This window comes from Terrapene carolina, unplaced genomic scaffold (assembly GCF_002925995.2).
Source record: "Terrapene carolina triunguis isolate 2854851 unplaced genomic scaffold, T_m_triunguis-2.0 Scaffold85, whole genome shotgun sequence".
Lineage (NCBI taxonomy): Eukaryota > Metazoa > Chordata > Testudines > Emydidae > Terrapene > Terrapene triunguis.
Genome location: NW_020664436.1, coordinates 787,025 through 802,680, shown reverse-complemented (window position 1 = coordinate 802,680; position 15,656 = coordinate 787,025). Strand labels below are relative to the sequence as shown.

The window sequence follows — 15,656 nt, the reverse complement described above, 5'->3', positions numbered from 1 at the left end:
AAGAAAAGAAAATCTGCCACTCTTCCCCTTCTGCCCCTCCTTACATTGGGTCACAGCCCTTCCTAGTGTAACTCTACAATGGAGTTACACCAGGCATAAATTTGCCTCTTTGCCATCAAGAGTTTGAAAATGTAGTTTCTGCTACACAGTCTGCTGTCTGGATGCTTCAGTGGCAATCCTTTCAGAGACAGCTCCCTGCCTCTGTGCTCCCCTTGCCTGCACAGCTTTGGGGAGAATGGCTGCTGGAGGAATTATACTCCCACCTGTGTGCTGGCTACCCTCTGTTTAGAAGCATTAAATGCTCTGAATTACTGAAGTGATAGGGACCAAAAAATAAGGAAACAGACTGGAGCAAGGCTAAATAAAATTGGCGGGTTTGCAACAGGTAGAGATTGTTCAGTTTGAATTTGGCATTGAGCTACTGTGCAAGTGCTTTTTAAGCTCTCCCTTGACTTCACCAGTTTTCTGATATGTTCCAGGCAAGAACCCCATTAGACAGGAAAATGTCAGGGAAAGACAGTTTGTCATCCATGTTAATGCTGCTGTTTTTCCATGCAGGCCTCTGGACATTATAAAGAGAAGGTACCACCAGCAGCAGCAGGTCGAGTGAAAAGCAAAACAGCAAGTAGCCTCTGAACTGAAAAGAGCCCTTCTGCCCATACACATGGCAACACATGATGATTTCACAGCAGGTAAAGGACTGGATTAGATGCTAGTACTCTGCCTTTTGCAGCTCCACAACTGGGGTTTGCAGCAATCCCACCCACTCACTTGTTACCCAGAGGAAATTAACCAGAGTCTTGTGTCTGTGCCGAGTAATGCTATCATGCTCTAGGACCGGCAGCGTGTGTGTGAGTACTGTGTTCAAAACACTGTACAGTGAGCCCGATACCAGGGGGTGGTGACTGTGCTTGGCAAGTGTGGTCGCCATTTTGCATTCAGCAAGAGTTTATGGTCTGTCTTTGATGTGCAAAGGTACGGGATGCTGGCCTGGATGAGGGAGGAGAAAAACTACCTTGCCTAATTTTGAATCTGCGTGAGCATCATGGATTAGAAAGTTTAACTCAAGCATTACGGGTATGTGTAGTTCTTAGGAGTCTCTGTAGGAGAAGGAACGGAAAGGAGAACAAAATCCAATGAAAATATAGGGTGGAGTTGGAGCAGAGGGGCAAAGGGACATTTGAATCAAGAAATAAGTTTGCATTTGGTAGATAGGGTACCCACATGTGTCAGGTGAGCTTTGGGGACTTCTAATCTGGAGCACAGGCCCCCTCTAGCTAGAGAAACAGACATTATTAATTGGTGTTGTGCTTTTACTTTTTTTTTTTTTTAATTGAGTCTCTCTTGGAGGAAAAAAGCCTGGATTTGAATTACAAGGAAAGAAGGATTTTTGATCTAGTTTTGTGAACCTTCCAGATGGTTTGAGTTTTGCAAAAGCTTGACCTCTTTGAGGTTCAGCAACCTTAGCCAGGAGAGGAGAGGAAATACAGGGTAGATCACTAACAAGGAATTATGTAATTTTGCAAGGCAGTCAGATACCCCAGTGATGAGTGTTAGATTAGAGAGGCTGCAGTCAATGAAGTTTTTGCCTGAGCCAGGAATGCAGGGTTTAGCCCACACTGTGTAATGTGTGAAAAGGGGACAGCTGTTCTTTTTTTTTTTCCTTCTTTTCAAGCACCACACACTTGGGTTATTTGTACTGTTCTTAATTTAAAGCTAAGTACCGAGCCCCTGTTGCGGTGTATTGTGGGAGCGTCCCCAAAGTCAAACCCAGATACAGATCGCTGCGAGGGGGAAGCATCGATTCAAACTTGCAGCTGTATGGAAGCAGATGGACGACAGCAGATGAAGGTGAGGATGGGGACAGAATGACTGACCTGTGGCCTAGGCCACATAGAAACGTGAGGCCGCAAGCCTGGCTGCCTGGAAGGGGAGGCACTCTCTGAGCCTGGTGTCCAGATCTACCCTTTTGTTTTTCATTTGCTGTGAGTGATGATTCCAGGAACTAGTTGCAAGTCAGAGAATGCTGTTGGTAAAGTGCTGATCACCCCCTTCCTCCGGTGGAATTTCTGCCATTAAGTAGATCTGAAGGTCACTGATTAGTAGCTGGGCTTTGTCCCCTTGCTAATAGAACTCAACTGAAAACTGCTTCTGACCATCTGAGGAATGTTTGTTGGTGTATGTTGCACAGTCCTGTTTCTAACTGCCAATATGGTCCATATTCCTTTGAATAAAAACCACCGCCACTGGGATCCTTGAGGGCAGTCCCAGCAGAGAGGCCAAAGACTGAGATGATGCTCCCTTCTCATTACTAGAGGTGGGGCCCTCAGCTTCACTCTCCTGGCCAGTCAATGCAGCACTCTTAACAAGCACTAGGGTCATAGTATTTTGATCCAAAATGAAAATAAAATTAAATTGATCTCTAAAAACTAGAATAAAATAAATGCCTCAAATTGACTGATGGATTCTTGTTGAGTGAGGTTGACTTACTTGACTCTTGCTTTTAAATTGGCCTGCAGCCTCTCTTCAGTCTGTACTGAAAGTCCAGATGAAAAAACAGTCATGCTTGTGGAGTGGAGATGGGGGCCCACCTTATCCCAGAGCCATTTCCTCTCTGGAGGGCTTGGACAGCCCCACCTTGAAACAGGATCCCAAAGAACTGGAGGTGAGCAGTGCGGCCATGGAAACTGCTCAGATCAAGGACAAGCTCAAGAAGAGGAGGATCTCTGAGGGCTTATTTGCATCACACCGAGGTAAAGCTGGGTGCCTATCTGCTATCCTTGATGAAATGAAACCCTTCCAAGAATAGAGGGATTAGCATGTGACACTGACAAATACTCAGTTCAATTGCCAGCAATGACCAGGTTTCACCCAGAGTGTTGGGATCTGTATGTGGATGCTGGCATCAAAACATTCTTGAAGGACAAAAATGAGGAGACCTTCCTTTCCTGTGGAGAAAAAATGACAAATGTTCATCCTTGTTTATGTTACTGATTGCTGTAATAGAGCTTTAACTATCTGGAGCCACTACTTTTGCTTGGTTTATATTTTCATCTTGTCTATATTTCCTTTCTCCCCTTCCTTTACCTGCTTTAATCTTTCTTTCACAGGGGTTTAAAAGTTTGTTTTCTTAATCCATGTGAATCCAGATGTCAGTTTTCAAATAGTAAATAGGAGCATAGAAAACCATCATATTATCTGGGGTATTTCTATGGAATTGGATGGATGTGACTGGCCCACTCAACTGCAGATGGCCGTAGCCTCTCTATGTTAACATGTGTCCATGGGAACACAATTCTCACCATTCGGTTAACTACACGTTTTGAAGAATGTCACCTGATTTGGAGTCAGATCTCTGTTATCTTGGATCTAAAAGGTAGTATCCCTAGTGCTATTTTTTTCTGATTTTCAGGCTTGCTTGACTCCAGTGGCCCCAAGGAGGTTGCCCTGAAGCCAGCTGTTTCCAGATCTGCCTCTCAAAGGCTGCTGCTAACTTCCAAGCCCATGCCTCCCATTCAAAGCATCCCTACCTCCCCAGAAGCCAATGGCACAGATGAAAGGGAGCAGAAGACCTTGGAGAATGGCATGATCAGCTGGAGCCGTGGTGAGACCCACACTGAGCTGACTCCAACTTCCCAAGAGGTAAATGGACATTGAATAAGAAAACTGAACCAAACCAAATATGGTTCCTCTGCAGTTTTAGAGCCTGGCAGAGCTCTAAGAGATTCCTCTGACATGGGTAAAGTCTAGGATCCTATCTGAAGTGTGGTTGTACTATGAAAAGTTACTCTCTAAAGATGGCATCATGGAGGTACTATGGGTTTAGTGTCTGTACTGTATAGGAATTGGGTTGTATCTTTTTTAAATAGTGCTCATCATGTTCTGTGTTTTGAGGAGAAGCCACCAGAAACCAGTCAGAGGCACCGTATGTATGTAGTAAGACCTTGCATGTTTCAATATAGTTAGTAAACATGGGCATTTGTGACCCAACTGTGCTTGTGTGGTTCCTTATGGTTAATATTGTGTAAAGAGCAAAAGATGCAATCGTGTCTCAATGATTTTCATATCAAAGGTACTATGAAGGTGTTTGCTGTAGCTGCCTGCCCTGCAAACTCAACCTGGAATCCAAAAGTCCATCATCAACTCTAATAAAGTTTCTAGAATTCAAGTAAGACCCTCAGTAGCCCCAGTACAGCTGCATTGCCTTGCGTGGATTTGCGCAGGGGTAACTGGCTGGAACTTTGCAAACAAGTCTACTAAGGAGACCCTAAAAGGGATAGAATACTGCACCCTTTCCATTAACTTTGTTGACTCTGAAAGGGTGACAGGAGTTACAGCTATTAGACCTTACTACACAGGAGAAGGAAGGTGATTAGAAAATATTTTTGCAAACAAAGGAAGCCTATCAAAAGGCCAGTGCATTGGATTTCAGTTATCTAGATGCTGGGCCAGATCCAGGCCTACCATAATTCTACTGGCTTCACTGGATTTTCATCAGGAATTAATTTGGCCAATTGACAGTGAAGAAGATAATGGGAGAACTAAGAAAGGATCAATGTTTGTTCTCCATTCCTCCACTCTCCCAGTCACAATATCGATGACCCAGAAGGGGACCCATTCCAATAGAAATGTTTGTCTGTTATGGAGATAGTACAGGATGGTTTCATACACAACACATTGCACTGTCAGCAAGGTAGGCGGCTCTACTGGAGTTGATAACTGACAATGAGCCAGATATGATAAATTAGATGGAAATTGGAGCGCACCTAGGATCCAGTGATCACATTAATGTCAGGGCTGAAAGGCTGATGAGGGTCTGTAGAAAGGGCAATAACAGGAGAAAATGGACTTTAGAGAAGTATATTTGGACAGAATGTGAAATAAGCAGTAGAAAATTGGCTGGAGTTCACTGGTGTATGGTAGGTGATTTAGGTACAGCCATGGGACTGCAATCCAAACTCATCCCAGTACAATCAGAAAGTCTGAAAGAGCAACAGCTTCCCAGAAACTACACTGGCAAAGCAGGGAGATGGCGGGAAGGAGGAAAGATAGGCAGAGGGTGCACAGCTTCTGCAGTGATGAGCACGATAAAAATACTTAGATAGATGGGAGGCAGAGTGGGGCACTGGCCCCTTTCTTACTGCTTTCCCTTCATTTCCCCTTTCCCAGCTCGGGAGCATAGGGGTGCCATCAATTCTCCCTCCCTCAGATAGCTTCTTCCTCTCGACTGAGATTTCAATGGAGTGTGAGAGAGGAGAGTTTGACAGTGCTAGTCCACTACACAGTGCATGGAAGAAGGTGCACTTTCTTTTGTGGTTAGAGTGGAATGCATCTGAAGAAGTGAGGTTCTTACCCACGAAAGCTTATGCTCCCAATACTTCTGTTAGTCTTAAAGGTGCCACAGGACCCTCCGTTGCTTATCTCTGCAGAGATCTTCCATTTTGTAGCCTAACAATGAATTCCTGCCTGTGCTAACCCATGTGACCAGCCTTCCCTTCTAAACCTCACTTGCCTCTGCATAATCACTGAGCTGGATTGAACTGTTTTGTAAAGTTAGGGTGAAAGTTACTTGTTTCAGTTTGAACTTTAATCCTGTGGGGCCTGAACTCTTCCAATTCCAGACTTCCCGGCAGTACTTGCATTGCAATGATGAGAAGATGAGGAAGTCATTAGGTTCTGCTTTGATTCCACCTATTCCCAAATCAGTGAGACCACCTGATGGAGACTCTGGCAATTCTCCAATGCCTCTTTCAAGCTCTCAGCAATTGGACCAGGCTGCTCTCACTATACAGGAGACTGCTGAGATAAGGTAAACGTCTTCCTGGCATCTTCTTCCCTTCCATTGTAGCCTCATCCTACAGATCTCATCTAAGTAGTTTGTTTATTTGTCACAGTCAGCACTCCAAGATATTTGTATACTAGTATACACTAGTTATGTGTATACTGTAGATTGTATATCTGATATGAACCAAAATCACTCCAGATATTTGGGAGTGTGTTCTAGTGGTTACGGTTTAGGAGTAGGAACCAGGACTCCTGAGTGCGTGCAGATGTGGTCACGTGCAGATACGGCACCATCTCAAAAAAGATATATTGGAATTGGAAAAGGTTCAGAAAAGAGCAACAAAAATGATTAGGAGTATGGAATGGCTTCCGTATGAGGAGAGATTAATAAGATTGGGACTTTGCAGCTTGGAAAAGAGACGACTAAGGAGGGATATGAAAAAGGTCTATAAAATCATGACTGGTGTGGAGAAAGTAAATAAGGAAGTGTTATTTATTCCTTCTCATAACACAAGAACTAGGGGTCACCAAATGATAGGCAGCAGGTTTAAAACAAACAAAAGGAAGTATTTTTTCACATAACGCACAGTCAACCTGTGGAACTCCTTGCCAGAGGATGTTGTGAAGGCCAAGACTATAACAGGGTTCAAAAAGGAACTAGATAAGTTCATGGAAGATTTGTCCATCAATGGCTATCAGCCAGGATGAGCAGAGATTGTGTCCCTAGCCGCTGTTTGCCAGAAGCTGGGAATGGGTGACAGGGGATGGATCACTTGATTACCTGTTCTGTTCATTCCCTCTGGGACACCTGGCATTGGCCACTGTCAGAAGACAGGATACTGGGCTAGATGGACCTTTGGTCTGACCCAGTGTGGCCATTCTCATGTTCTTATGTCTATTCCTGACTGCCACTGACTCACTATACTTGAAGAAGAGTTCTTTGTAGCTTGAAAGCTTGTCTTTTTGACCAACAGAAGTTGGTCCAATAAAAGATATTATCTCACCCATCTTGTCTCTCTACTATCCTGGGACCAGCACGGTTACAAGTATACTGCAGAATGACTCACTATGTAATTTTGGGCAAATCATTTAAGACCCATGCTTCAGCTGGACCTGAGTCTGGCCCCTCATTGTGAGGACAGAATTTTGCATCTGCAAATACTTGTTTCTGCGACAATTTGCTGGTGCACATATTATCAACTGGGTATCTAGTTACCAAAGTTAGAAGCCATTTCTGTAAATATAGGTCTTAATCCCTTCTGTGCCTTGGTCTTCCCGTCACAAAATGAGAGCCCAGATACTTACCAACTTCTCAGGAGGTTGTGAGGCTTAATTAACTAATATTTGTAAAATGCTTTGAGATCTTAGGTGAAAGACAACAAGTAGTATTGGTATAGAAGGGTACAGCTTGCTCAGGAAAGACAGGCAGGGAAAACAGGGAGGAGGTATTGCTTTATATATTAAAAATGTATACACTTGGACTGAGGTTGAGATGGAAATAGGAGACAGACTTGTTGAAAGTCTCTGGGTAAGGATAAAAGGGGTAAAAACCAAGGGTGATGTCATAGTAGGGGTCTACTACAGACACCTAACCAGGAAGAAGAGGTGGATGAGGCTTTTTTAAAGCAACAAACAAAATCATCCAAAGCACAGGACTTGGTGGTAAATGAGGGACTTCAGCTACCAAGACATCTGTTGGGAAAATAACACAACAGGGCACAGATTATTCAACAAGTTCTTGGAATGTATTGGAGACATTTTTTTATTTCAGAAGGTGGAGAAAGCTACTGGGGAGAGATTGTTCTAGATTTGATTTTGACAAATAGGGAGGAACTGATTTTGAAAGTAGAAGGCAGCTTGGGTGAAAGTGATCATGAAATGGTAGAGTTCATGATTTTAAAGAATGGTAGGAGGGAGAACAGCAAAATAAAGACAATGGATTTCAAGAAGGCAAACTTTAGCGAACTCAGGGAGTTGGTAGGTAAGATCCCATGGGAAGCAAGTCTAAGGGGAAAAACAATTGAAGACAGTTGGCAGTTTTTCAAAGAGACATTATTAAGGGCACAAGAGCAAACTATCCCACTGCGTGGGAAAGATAGGAAGTATGGCAAGAGACCACCTTGGCTTAACCAGGAGATCTTCAATGATCTGAAACTCAAAAAAGAGTTAAATGTCTTCAAGTCACCAGGGCCTGATGAAATGCATCCTAAAATACTCAAGGAGCTGACTGAGGAGATATCTGAGCCATTAGCGATTATCTTTGAAAAGTCATGGAAGAGTGGGGAGATTCCAGAAGACTTGAAAAGGGCAAATTTAGTGCCATTCTATAAAAAGGGAAATAAGGACAACCCGGGGAATTACAAACCAGTCAGCTTAACTTCTGTAACCGGAAAGATAATGGAGCAAATAATAATGCAATCAATTTGCAAACATCTAGAAGATAATAAGATAAGTAACAGTCAGCATGGATTTTTCAAGAACAAATTGTGTCAAACCAACCTGATAGCTTTCTTTGACAGGGTAGCAAGCCTTGTGGATAGGGGGGAAGCGGTAGATGTGGTACATCTTGACTTTAATAAAGCTTTTGATACTGTCATGACCTTCTCAAAACAAACTAGGGAAATGAAACCTAGATGGAGCTACTATAAGGTGGGTGCATAACTGACTGGAAAACAGTTCCCAGAGAGTAGATATCAGTGGTTTATAGTCATGCTGGAAGGGCATAATGAGTGGGGTCCCCCAGTTCTGTTCAATATCTTCATCAATGATTTAGATAATGGCATAGAGAGTACACTTATAAAGTTTGCAAGCTGGGAGGGGTTGCAAGTGCTTTGGAGGATAGGATTATACTTCAAAATGATCTGGACAAACTGGAGAAATGGTCTGAACTAAATAGGATGAAATTCAATATGGACAAATGCAAAATATTCCACTTAGGAAGAAACAATCCGTTGCACACATAGAAAATGGGAAATGACTGCCAAGGAGGGAGTACTGTGGAAAGGGATCTGGGGGTCATAGTGGACCACAAGCTAAATATGAGTCAACAATGTAACATTGTTGCAAAAAAAGCGAACATCATTCTGGGTTGTATTAACAGGAGTATTGTAAGCAAGACACGAGAAGTAATTCTTCCGCTCTACTCCGTGCTGATTAGGCTTCAACTGGAATATTGTGTCCAGTTCTGGGCGCCACATTTCAGGGAAGATGTGGACAAATTGGAGAAAGTCCAGAGAAGAGCAATAAAAATTATTAAAGGTCTAGAAAACATGACCTATGAGGGAAGATTGAAAAAAATTGGGTTTGTTTAGTCTGGAAAAGAGAAGACTGAGAGGGGACATAACAGTTTTCAAGTACATAAAAAGTTGTTACAAGGAGGGAGAAAAAAATCTTCTTCTTAACCTCTGAGGATAGGACAAGCAGCAATGGGCTTAAATTGCAGCAAAGGAGGTTTAGGTTGGACATTAGGAAAAACTTTCTAACTGTCAGGGTGGTTAAGCACTGGAATAAATTGCCTAGAGAGGTTGTGGAATCTCTATCATTGGAGATTTTTAAGAGCAGGTTAGACAAACACCTGTCAGGGATCGTTTAGATAATACTTAGGGCATGGCTACACTTGCAGATGTAGAGCGCTGTGAGTTAAACCTGCCTTCAGAGAGTGCAGTAGGGAAAGCGCTGCAGTCTGTCCACACTGACAGCTGCAAGCGCACTGGCGTGGCCACATTTGCAGCGGCATTGGGAGCGGTGCATTATGGGCAGCTATCCCACAGAGCACCTCTTCCCATTCTGGTGCTGTGGGAAGGGGGCATAGACTGCAGGGCATTCTGGGTCCTGTCCCAATGCCCCGTGATGCATCGGTTCGCATCCCAGCGCCATCTTTCAACGTTTTTTGTACTGCGTGCTCTGTCTTACCTTTCGGTCTGTGGGAATGGAGCCCGAACTGCTGAGGAATATGCTGATGAGTCTTGCCAGCACGTCGCATTTGGCAGTCGAGTTATTCCTTATGATCCAAAGTGACAGTGAGAGCTCCAACGATGATATCGACTCGAGTAATGCAAATGACGCAAGTTTGCTTGTGGCATTCACGGACATGCTGACCACCGTGGAATGCCGCTTTTGGGCTCAGGAAACAAGCAATGAGTGGTGGGATCACATCGTCATGCAAGTCTGGGATGACGAGCAGTGGCTGCAGAACTTTCAGATGAGAAAAGCCACTTTCATGGGACTGTGTGAGGAGCTTGTCCCCACCCTGTGGAGCAAGGACATGAGATTGAGAGCTGCCCTGACGGTGGAGAAGCGGGTGGCTATTGCAATCTGGAAGCTGGCAACTCCAGACAGCTACCGATCGGTCGCTAACCAGTTTGGAGTGGGAAAGTCGACTGTTGGAATCACTTCTGGAGGCCGATCAGAGCGCACTATAGGACCAGGACATCCACACTGGCGCCGCGGTGCTCCAGTGGGGTCGCAGCAAACATTATTCCACTCGCCGAGGTGGAGTACTAGCAGCGCTGTAGCCGCGGAGTCAGAGCGCTCTATGTGCCTTGCCAGTGTGGACGGGGAGTGAGCTAGTGTGCCCGGGGCTCCTTTATTGCGCTGTAACTTGTAAGTGTAGCCAAGGCCTTAGTCCTGCTATGAACTAGACTAGATGACCTCTCGAGGTCCCTTCCAGTCCTATGATTCTATTAAGGAACTATGGGATGATTATAAAATTAATATACATTATAAGTATTATCCCCATTTATTAGTTTAGCTTCTGTGCTTGGGGAAAACTACCTGTCAGCCTTATGCTTGATATAATAATAAATAGTGTTAAGCTACAATTGCAGTTTATATACTTCACTAAGATATTGTGTATATACATGTCTAGTTGCATCATAATATACTTATTAGGTTCTTACTCACAAATAGATTTTGAAGATAAATTATTTATTTCTTTAAGAGCAGAAGGGCCTAATTCTTCCCTCTGGGGAAGTTGGGGAAGTTACATCAGTGGAACTGAGAATCAGGTGGATTCTCTGTCACTGGCAACTTTTAAATCAAGATTAGTTGTTTTTTAAAAAGATATACCCTGGTTCAAACAGGAATTAATTCAAGTTCTATGACCTGTGTTATACAGGAGGCCAGACTAGATGTTCACAATGGTCCCTTCTTATAATCTATGAATCCATGAATCTCTGAATCACAATCTGATCTAAAACTGGAACAGACAAAGCTTGATTCTTTTCTCTCTCACACTAGTGTAAACGTGGCTGCTCTAATTTGAGCTGTAGGACCAGCCTAATCTCTAGTGGAACCAGGACCATATAGATGTTTGAAAGTCACTAATGTGCCCCTCCCTCCTGAGCTGCACTGGGGGACACACGGCTGGAATCCAAAGAGGTGACCCACTGCTTTCAGTTGGAGCAGGATTTGCCCCTCATGTGGCTTTACTAACTGATGGACCCAATGACCATTGTAAAGCAGTTGCCAGCAAACTGAGACCTGTGGGTTACATTTCCTGCTCTGTGATGGTGATTCTGACAAGGAACCTCTCCTCCATTAAAGTGCTCTCTCTTCCTCTATATTTCCTCATAAATTCTTTTCTCCTCAATTGTTTTAAGGTCAAGGCCAGACAGCAATGCTGAGGAGAAGATCCTTAAATCTCTGGGTATGTACAGGGCGTGTATTTATTTTGTCATAAAATGAACACAGGGAGTTCTCCCCCCCCCCCAGGTGAAATTATATAAATGTCTTACTGGAAAAACATTCCACAATCCTTCATTATTAGAGGGAGATACTTTAGAAAACTAACCCAGAGTCCAGACACCCAGGAAGCAGTGAGGTGGCCTTGCCAGATGTGAATGGATCCAATAGATGACTTCACATGTTTGATGGCAGGGATTGAGAAGTTCACCCCCAACAGCTCATAAATAAAATAGAAAGCATATTCTCAGCTCCTTTGTCTCATACACTTTACTAGATGGGAACTTGCCTCTCTATAAGACCGTTAGCAGTGCTTAATTTATGCCTTAATGCTGAGCTCCAGCACCTCTAGGTTTGGCAGTTCATAACCCAGGCACCTCTGGGCTTGCTGTATCAGTTATGAAGGTAAAATATTGCTTGAGCCCTGGCACCTAATTGCGTGAACCCTGGTACCTCTTTCATTACAAATTAAGCACTGGCTGTTGGTGCCACTCAAGGTTAGAGACAGATGAACCATTTCACACAAAATAAGAAATGCCCTCATTTGCCCCTTCTACCCCCATGAACCTTCACTTTAAATTTGAACTGAACCCAAACTGAACCTTTTTTGAGATCTATACTAGTCTGATCCACTTTGTTTGTTTATTTTTTCACTGGTAATTCCAAAACCCCATGACAGAGGTGTTCTTGCGATCTTTCCAGCCCAGTTTTACTGGACCAAGAGGTTCAGATATGGATTCACACTGGAGTGCTTATCTGAACTGAACTTTTCAACCTCCTAAAGTATAGTTCTAAATATTACATCTGTAAAAGAGGCATTTATTGGTTTTTTATCAAAGGCATTTATTAAGTCACCTCTGTTACCCCAGATCAAATGAGATCAGTTGACTCTTAAAAATGTTTTGTTCTCCTAACTACCAGCCCTGCAAACTCAACCTTGGATCGAGAGTCAAGCTGAGTTCTTTCTTTCTCATGCATCATCACTGAGACTATTCTGCGAGTTAAATTAGGGCCTCAGTTACATGTGTGCAACCCCAGTATTTTTAGGTTAAGCCCTGAGCGACACCTTCGCTACCCCATTACCTTCAGTGGATTTACACAGATTATAATCACTGGAATTTAGTAAATAATTCTGTTGATAATGTTTGAAAAGGAATAGAAACCAGTTTACCTCTCCCAGAGCTGTGTGGGCTCTCCAGGGGTGCCAGGAGTAAAAGTAAACGCTTAATTTAGTTGCTGATATGCAGCTATGATTATAAATATAACCAGGGAGCAGATTTGCTAAATTACGAAGGTGATATTTTTACATAACTATTTTTCAGAGAAGAACTGCCCTTTGTTAATCCATCTCTTTAGTTGATAAGACTTTGGCTTGACCAGCCAGTGAAAAAAATTCCTGATTTTTTAAAACATATCATCTTTTTTTTAGTTTAGTTTATGGTATGATTTTATGATTTGTGAAGCAGTGCATGGAATTATTAGTTCTGTGAGCCTTAGCAGCTCTGTTGGAGAGTAATTCAGCATCAGATGCCCTGTGCTATACATATTAAAGGAAACTTTCACACCCAGTCCCCTAGAGTGTGTGTGTGGACAGAGGTGCTATTTTCAGGGGCTGAGCTGCTAGTTTTGATAATGAATCCACTTGCGGGAAATTCATTGCAGCAACCAGGATTCTTATTTTATTGTTCATATTTCAACAATCCAAAACTTTTCTTTAAAAGCTTTTAATTTGCCAAAAGAGAGGAGGAATAATTGATTTTACCTAATACATGGGGTGTCAGAAGGTAGAAGTGTCACATGAACACAAAGTCTGTAAACTCAGGGAAGGAGAATGCTTTACTCAGGCCTGAATAGCTGGGAAGATATAGGAAAATGTTTCTTTTTCCACAGGGAAAATCTTTATTTTCACCCTTCTTCAGCAATCACAGCGGCTCCCCAGGGGCTGCAGATTGAGCATTTTCCCTCACTCAGTAGATCTGTATTTCAAGAAATGTAAATTCTACAGCAGATGCAAAAAGCCAGAGTCCCATCAACCTGTTGGTGCTGGTGTGCTGCTTGATGCACTAATATATGGTATGTGTCTTTGGCTTATCAGAATTCAGAACTCTGGAACCCATTTTGCCTGCTCCCAAAAATGGCTTGACCGGTAGCATGAAGCCTGCTGAATATTTACTGCCATTAACAACCCTCTCCCTCAGCCAGGCCAAGGAGACAGGACCCCTATCGAGCCCTCATCTTTTAAAGGGTGATGATTGGAAGGAGAGCAATGGAAGGGTATGTATGTGTTAAGGTCATTGGAGCAGGGATATCCTTTTTCTTCGGTGATTGTACAGTACCTCCTACAACTGCAATACAAATCACAACTAATAATAAAAATAATAAACTTCCTCTGTCAGGGACCCTCTTCCCTGTTTGATTAGGTTAAAGAATCAGACATTCGCTGTGTATTTTCTCTGAACAAAGGAGAAGCAGAAATTATTGTCTGGGAAATAGTGATAAGGTTAAGTAGGATGAGTTCTCTGTTTCTGACGTGAATTCAGAGGTGGTGCAAGTTATTCACTGGTGAGTGTGAATTACATGCTGAGACGGTGGAGGCAAGGGTTGTAATATCGGAAGCAACCGAGAGGGTGTGTAGGATACTGGCCTGTCTACCCAGCCCAGGAAGGAGTGGCACCATCCTCAGAGTCGGGTCAGGTCCTTTTCTCAGGGCTTCAGCTTTATTTCCTCCAGATAACATAAATTCAGCACCTCAGTTGTCCCTTCCCTTCTAATGCAGAGGCCTGTCCATTCTCTGCAGGTTCCCACTCTACCAGCCACCTTGTCTGAGAGTCACCCTGCAACAGGAACCAACCTACTTCCTATAGCTCTCTCTTTATTCAGGGGCTTCCTGCCAGAATCTCCCTGCTCCTCGCAGCTCTCCACCCCAACTCAGCTACTTGCTGGCTTTTATAATCACCTGATCTCTAGCTGATCAGTCTGAGCTGAGAGGTAGCTGACCTCACCTGTTCCAGGTGATGCTGGGCCCAACAGCCCTTCAATGGCCAGCGAGGATGTAAATTAAAATAGAGGAGCTTGCTTTTCCTGACGTCTTCCTGTTGGCTGCTTGCCTTCCTGTGACCCCTAACCATCCCACCCACTCCCTTTCCATCCACTCGCAGTAACTTAAAGACATGAAAATTACACCGCTTGTGAATCTGGCCAAGTACCTTTTCTGTTTAATTATATGCAGGGAGGGCAATTGCTTCTGAAACTATTGAGGTGTATATTGAAGCGTATCAGAGTTTGTGACATTGTACCACAGTGTTTCTTGCTTTCTGAATCATTTGTGTACCTTGGTTTGTTTGTGTTGTGTCCAGATCCACGTTACAATATCCAAGTCAGCTCAGGAGAAAATGCGCCAGAAGCAAATGAAAGAGATGGAGCTTTTGCGCAGCGAGAGAGAGAAGGAAAGGTCCCTGCAGCTCCATGAGCAATTGCAGAACGTTGACCCAGGGGCTATTGCTCAGGAAGGTAAGTGGCTGCTAACCGCTATAGGCCTGGTTCTCCACTGCCTCACACCTTGTTTAGCCGTTGACACCTGTGCAAAGTGAGTGAAAAATTCTGCTCACTCCAACTGGTAGCATGTTAAACCTACCGTGCACAGGTGTAAATGAATAGTGTGTGAGGCACTGCAGTGTCAGGCCCTATGAATTAGGGTCACTATATTCCATTCTTATAACCAGAGCTGCAGGGCAGGAAGATCCCTTTAGAGAAATAACCATAATTTCCACAGGGATTTTTTATGGAGAAATCCCACCCAATTACCCCTCCCTCTAGAATCATTGCAAATTTCCCTACTGCTGAGGAGGCTGGATGAAACTCCTGTCAGTACGGCTGGCTCAGTCAGTTGGAGACATCACTCTAAAGATATGGGAGACTGCCTCTCTACCAAGGTATGGCTGACTATTTTCCTGACATAGTGCTCAGGGGTGGCAGGTTTGTAGAAATTTTGGTGGTGCCCAGAACCCGCCCCCGCCCAAACTCTGCCCCCCCAAACGCCCAAGGCTCTCGGAGGGAGTTTGGGTGGGGGAGGAGGAGGTCTGGGGTGCAGGCCCTAGGCTGGGGCAGGGGATTGGGGTGCAGGCTCTGGGAGGGAGTTTGGGGATGGGAGGGGGTGCAGGGGTGAGGGCTGTGGGGTGTGGCTGCAGATG

At 43.9% G+C, this 15,656-nt stretch overlaps 1 protein-coding gene across 1 annotated transcript in view; it reads left to right on the top strand.

The window, feature by feature from the left end:
* Window positions 1-664: 664 nt before the first annotated feature.
* Window positions 665-15,656, top strand: part of TOGARAM2 (TOG array regulator of axonemal microtubules 2) — a 43,654-nt gene continuing 28,662 nt past the window's right edge. The window contains exons 1-8 of the mRNA XM_026649840.1: window positions 665-692; window positions 1,717-1,851; window positions 2,520-2,753; window positions 3,413-3,642; window positions 5,622-5,809; window positions 11,385-11,431; window positions 13,562-13,740; window positions 14,823-14,976. Of these exons, the coding sequence (XP_026505625.1) occupies window positions 665-692; window positions 1,717-1,851; window positions 2,520-2,753; window positions 3,413-3,642; window positions 5,622-5,809; window positions 11,385-11,431; window positions 13,562-13,740; window positions 14,823-14,976 (1,195 nt within the window). The remainder of the gene's footprint in view (window positions 693-1,716; window positions 1,852-2,519; window positions 2,754-3,412; window positions 3,643-5,621; window positions 5,810-11,384; window positions 11,432-13,561; window positions 13,741-14,822; window positions 14,977-15,656) is intronic.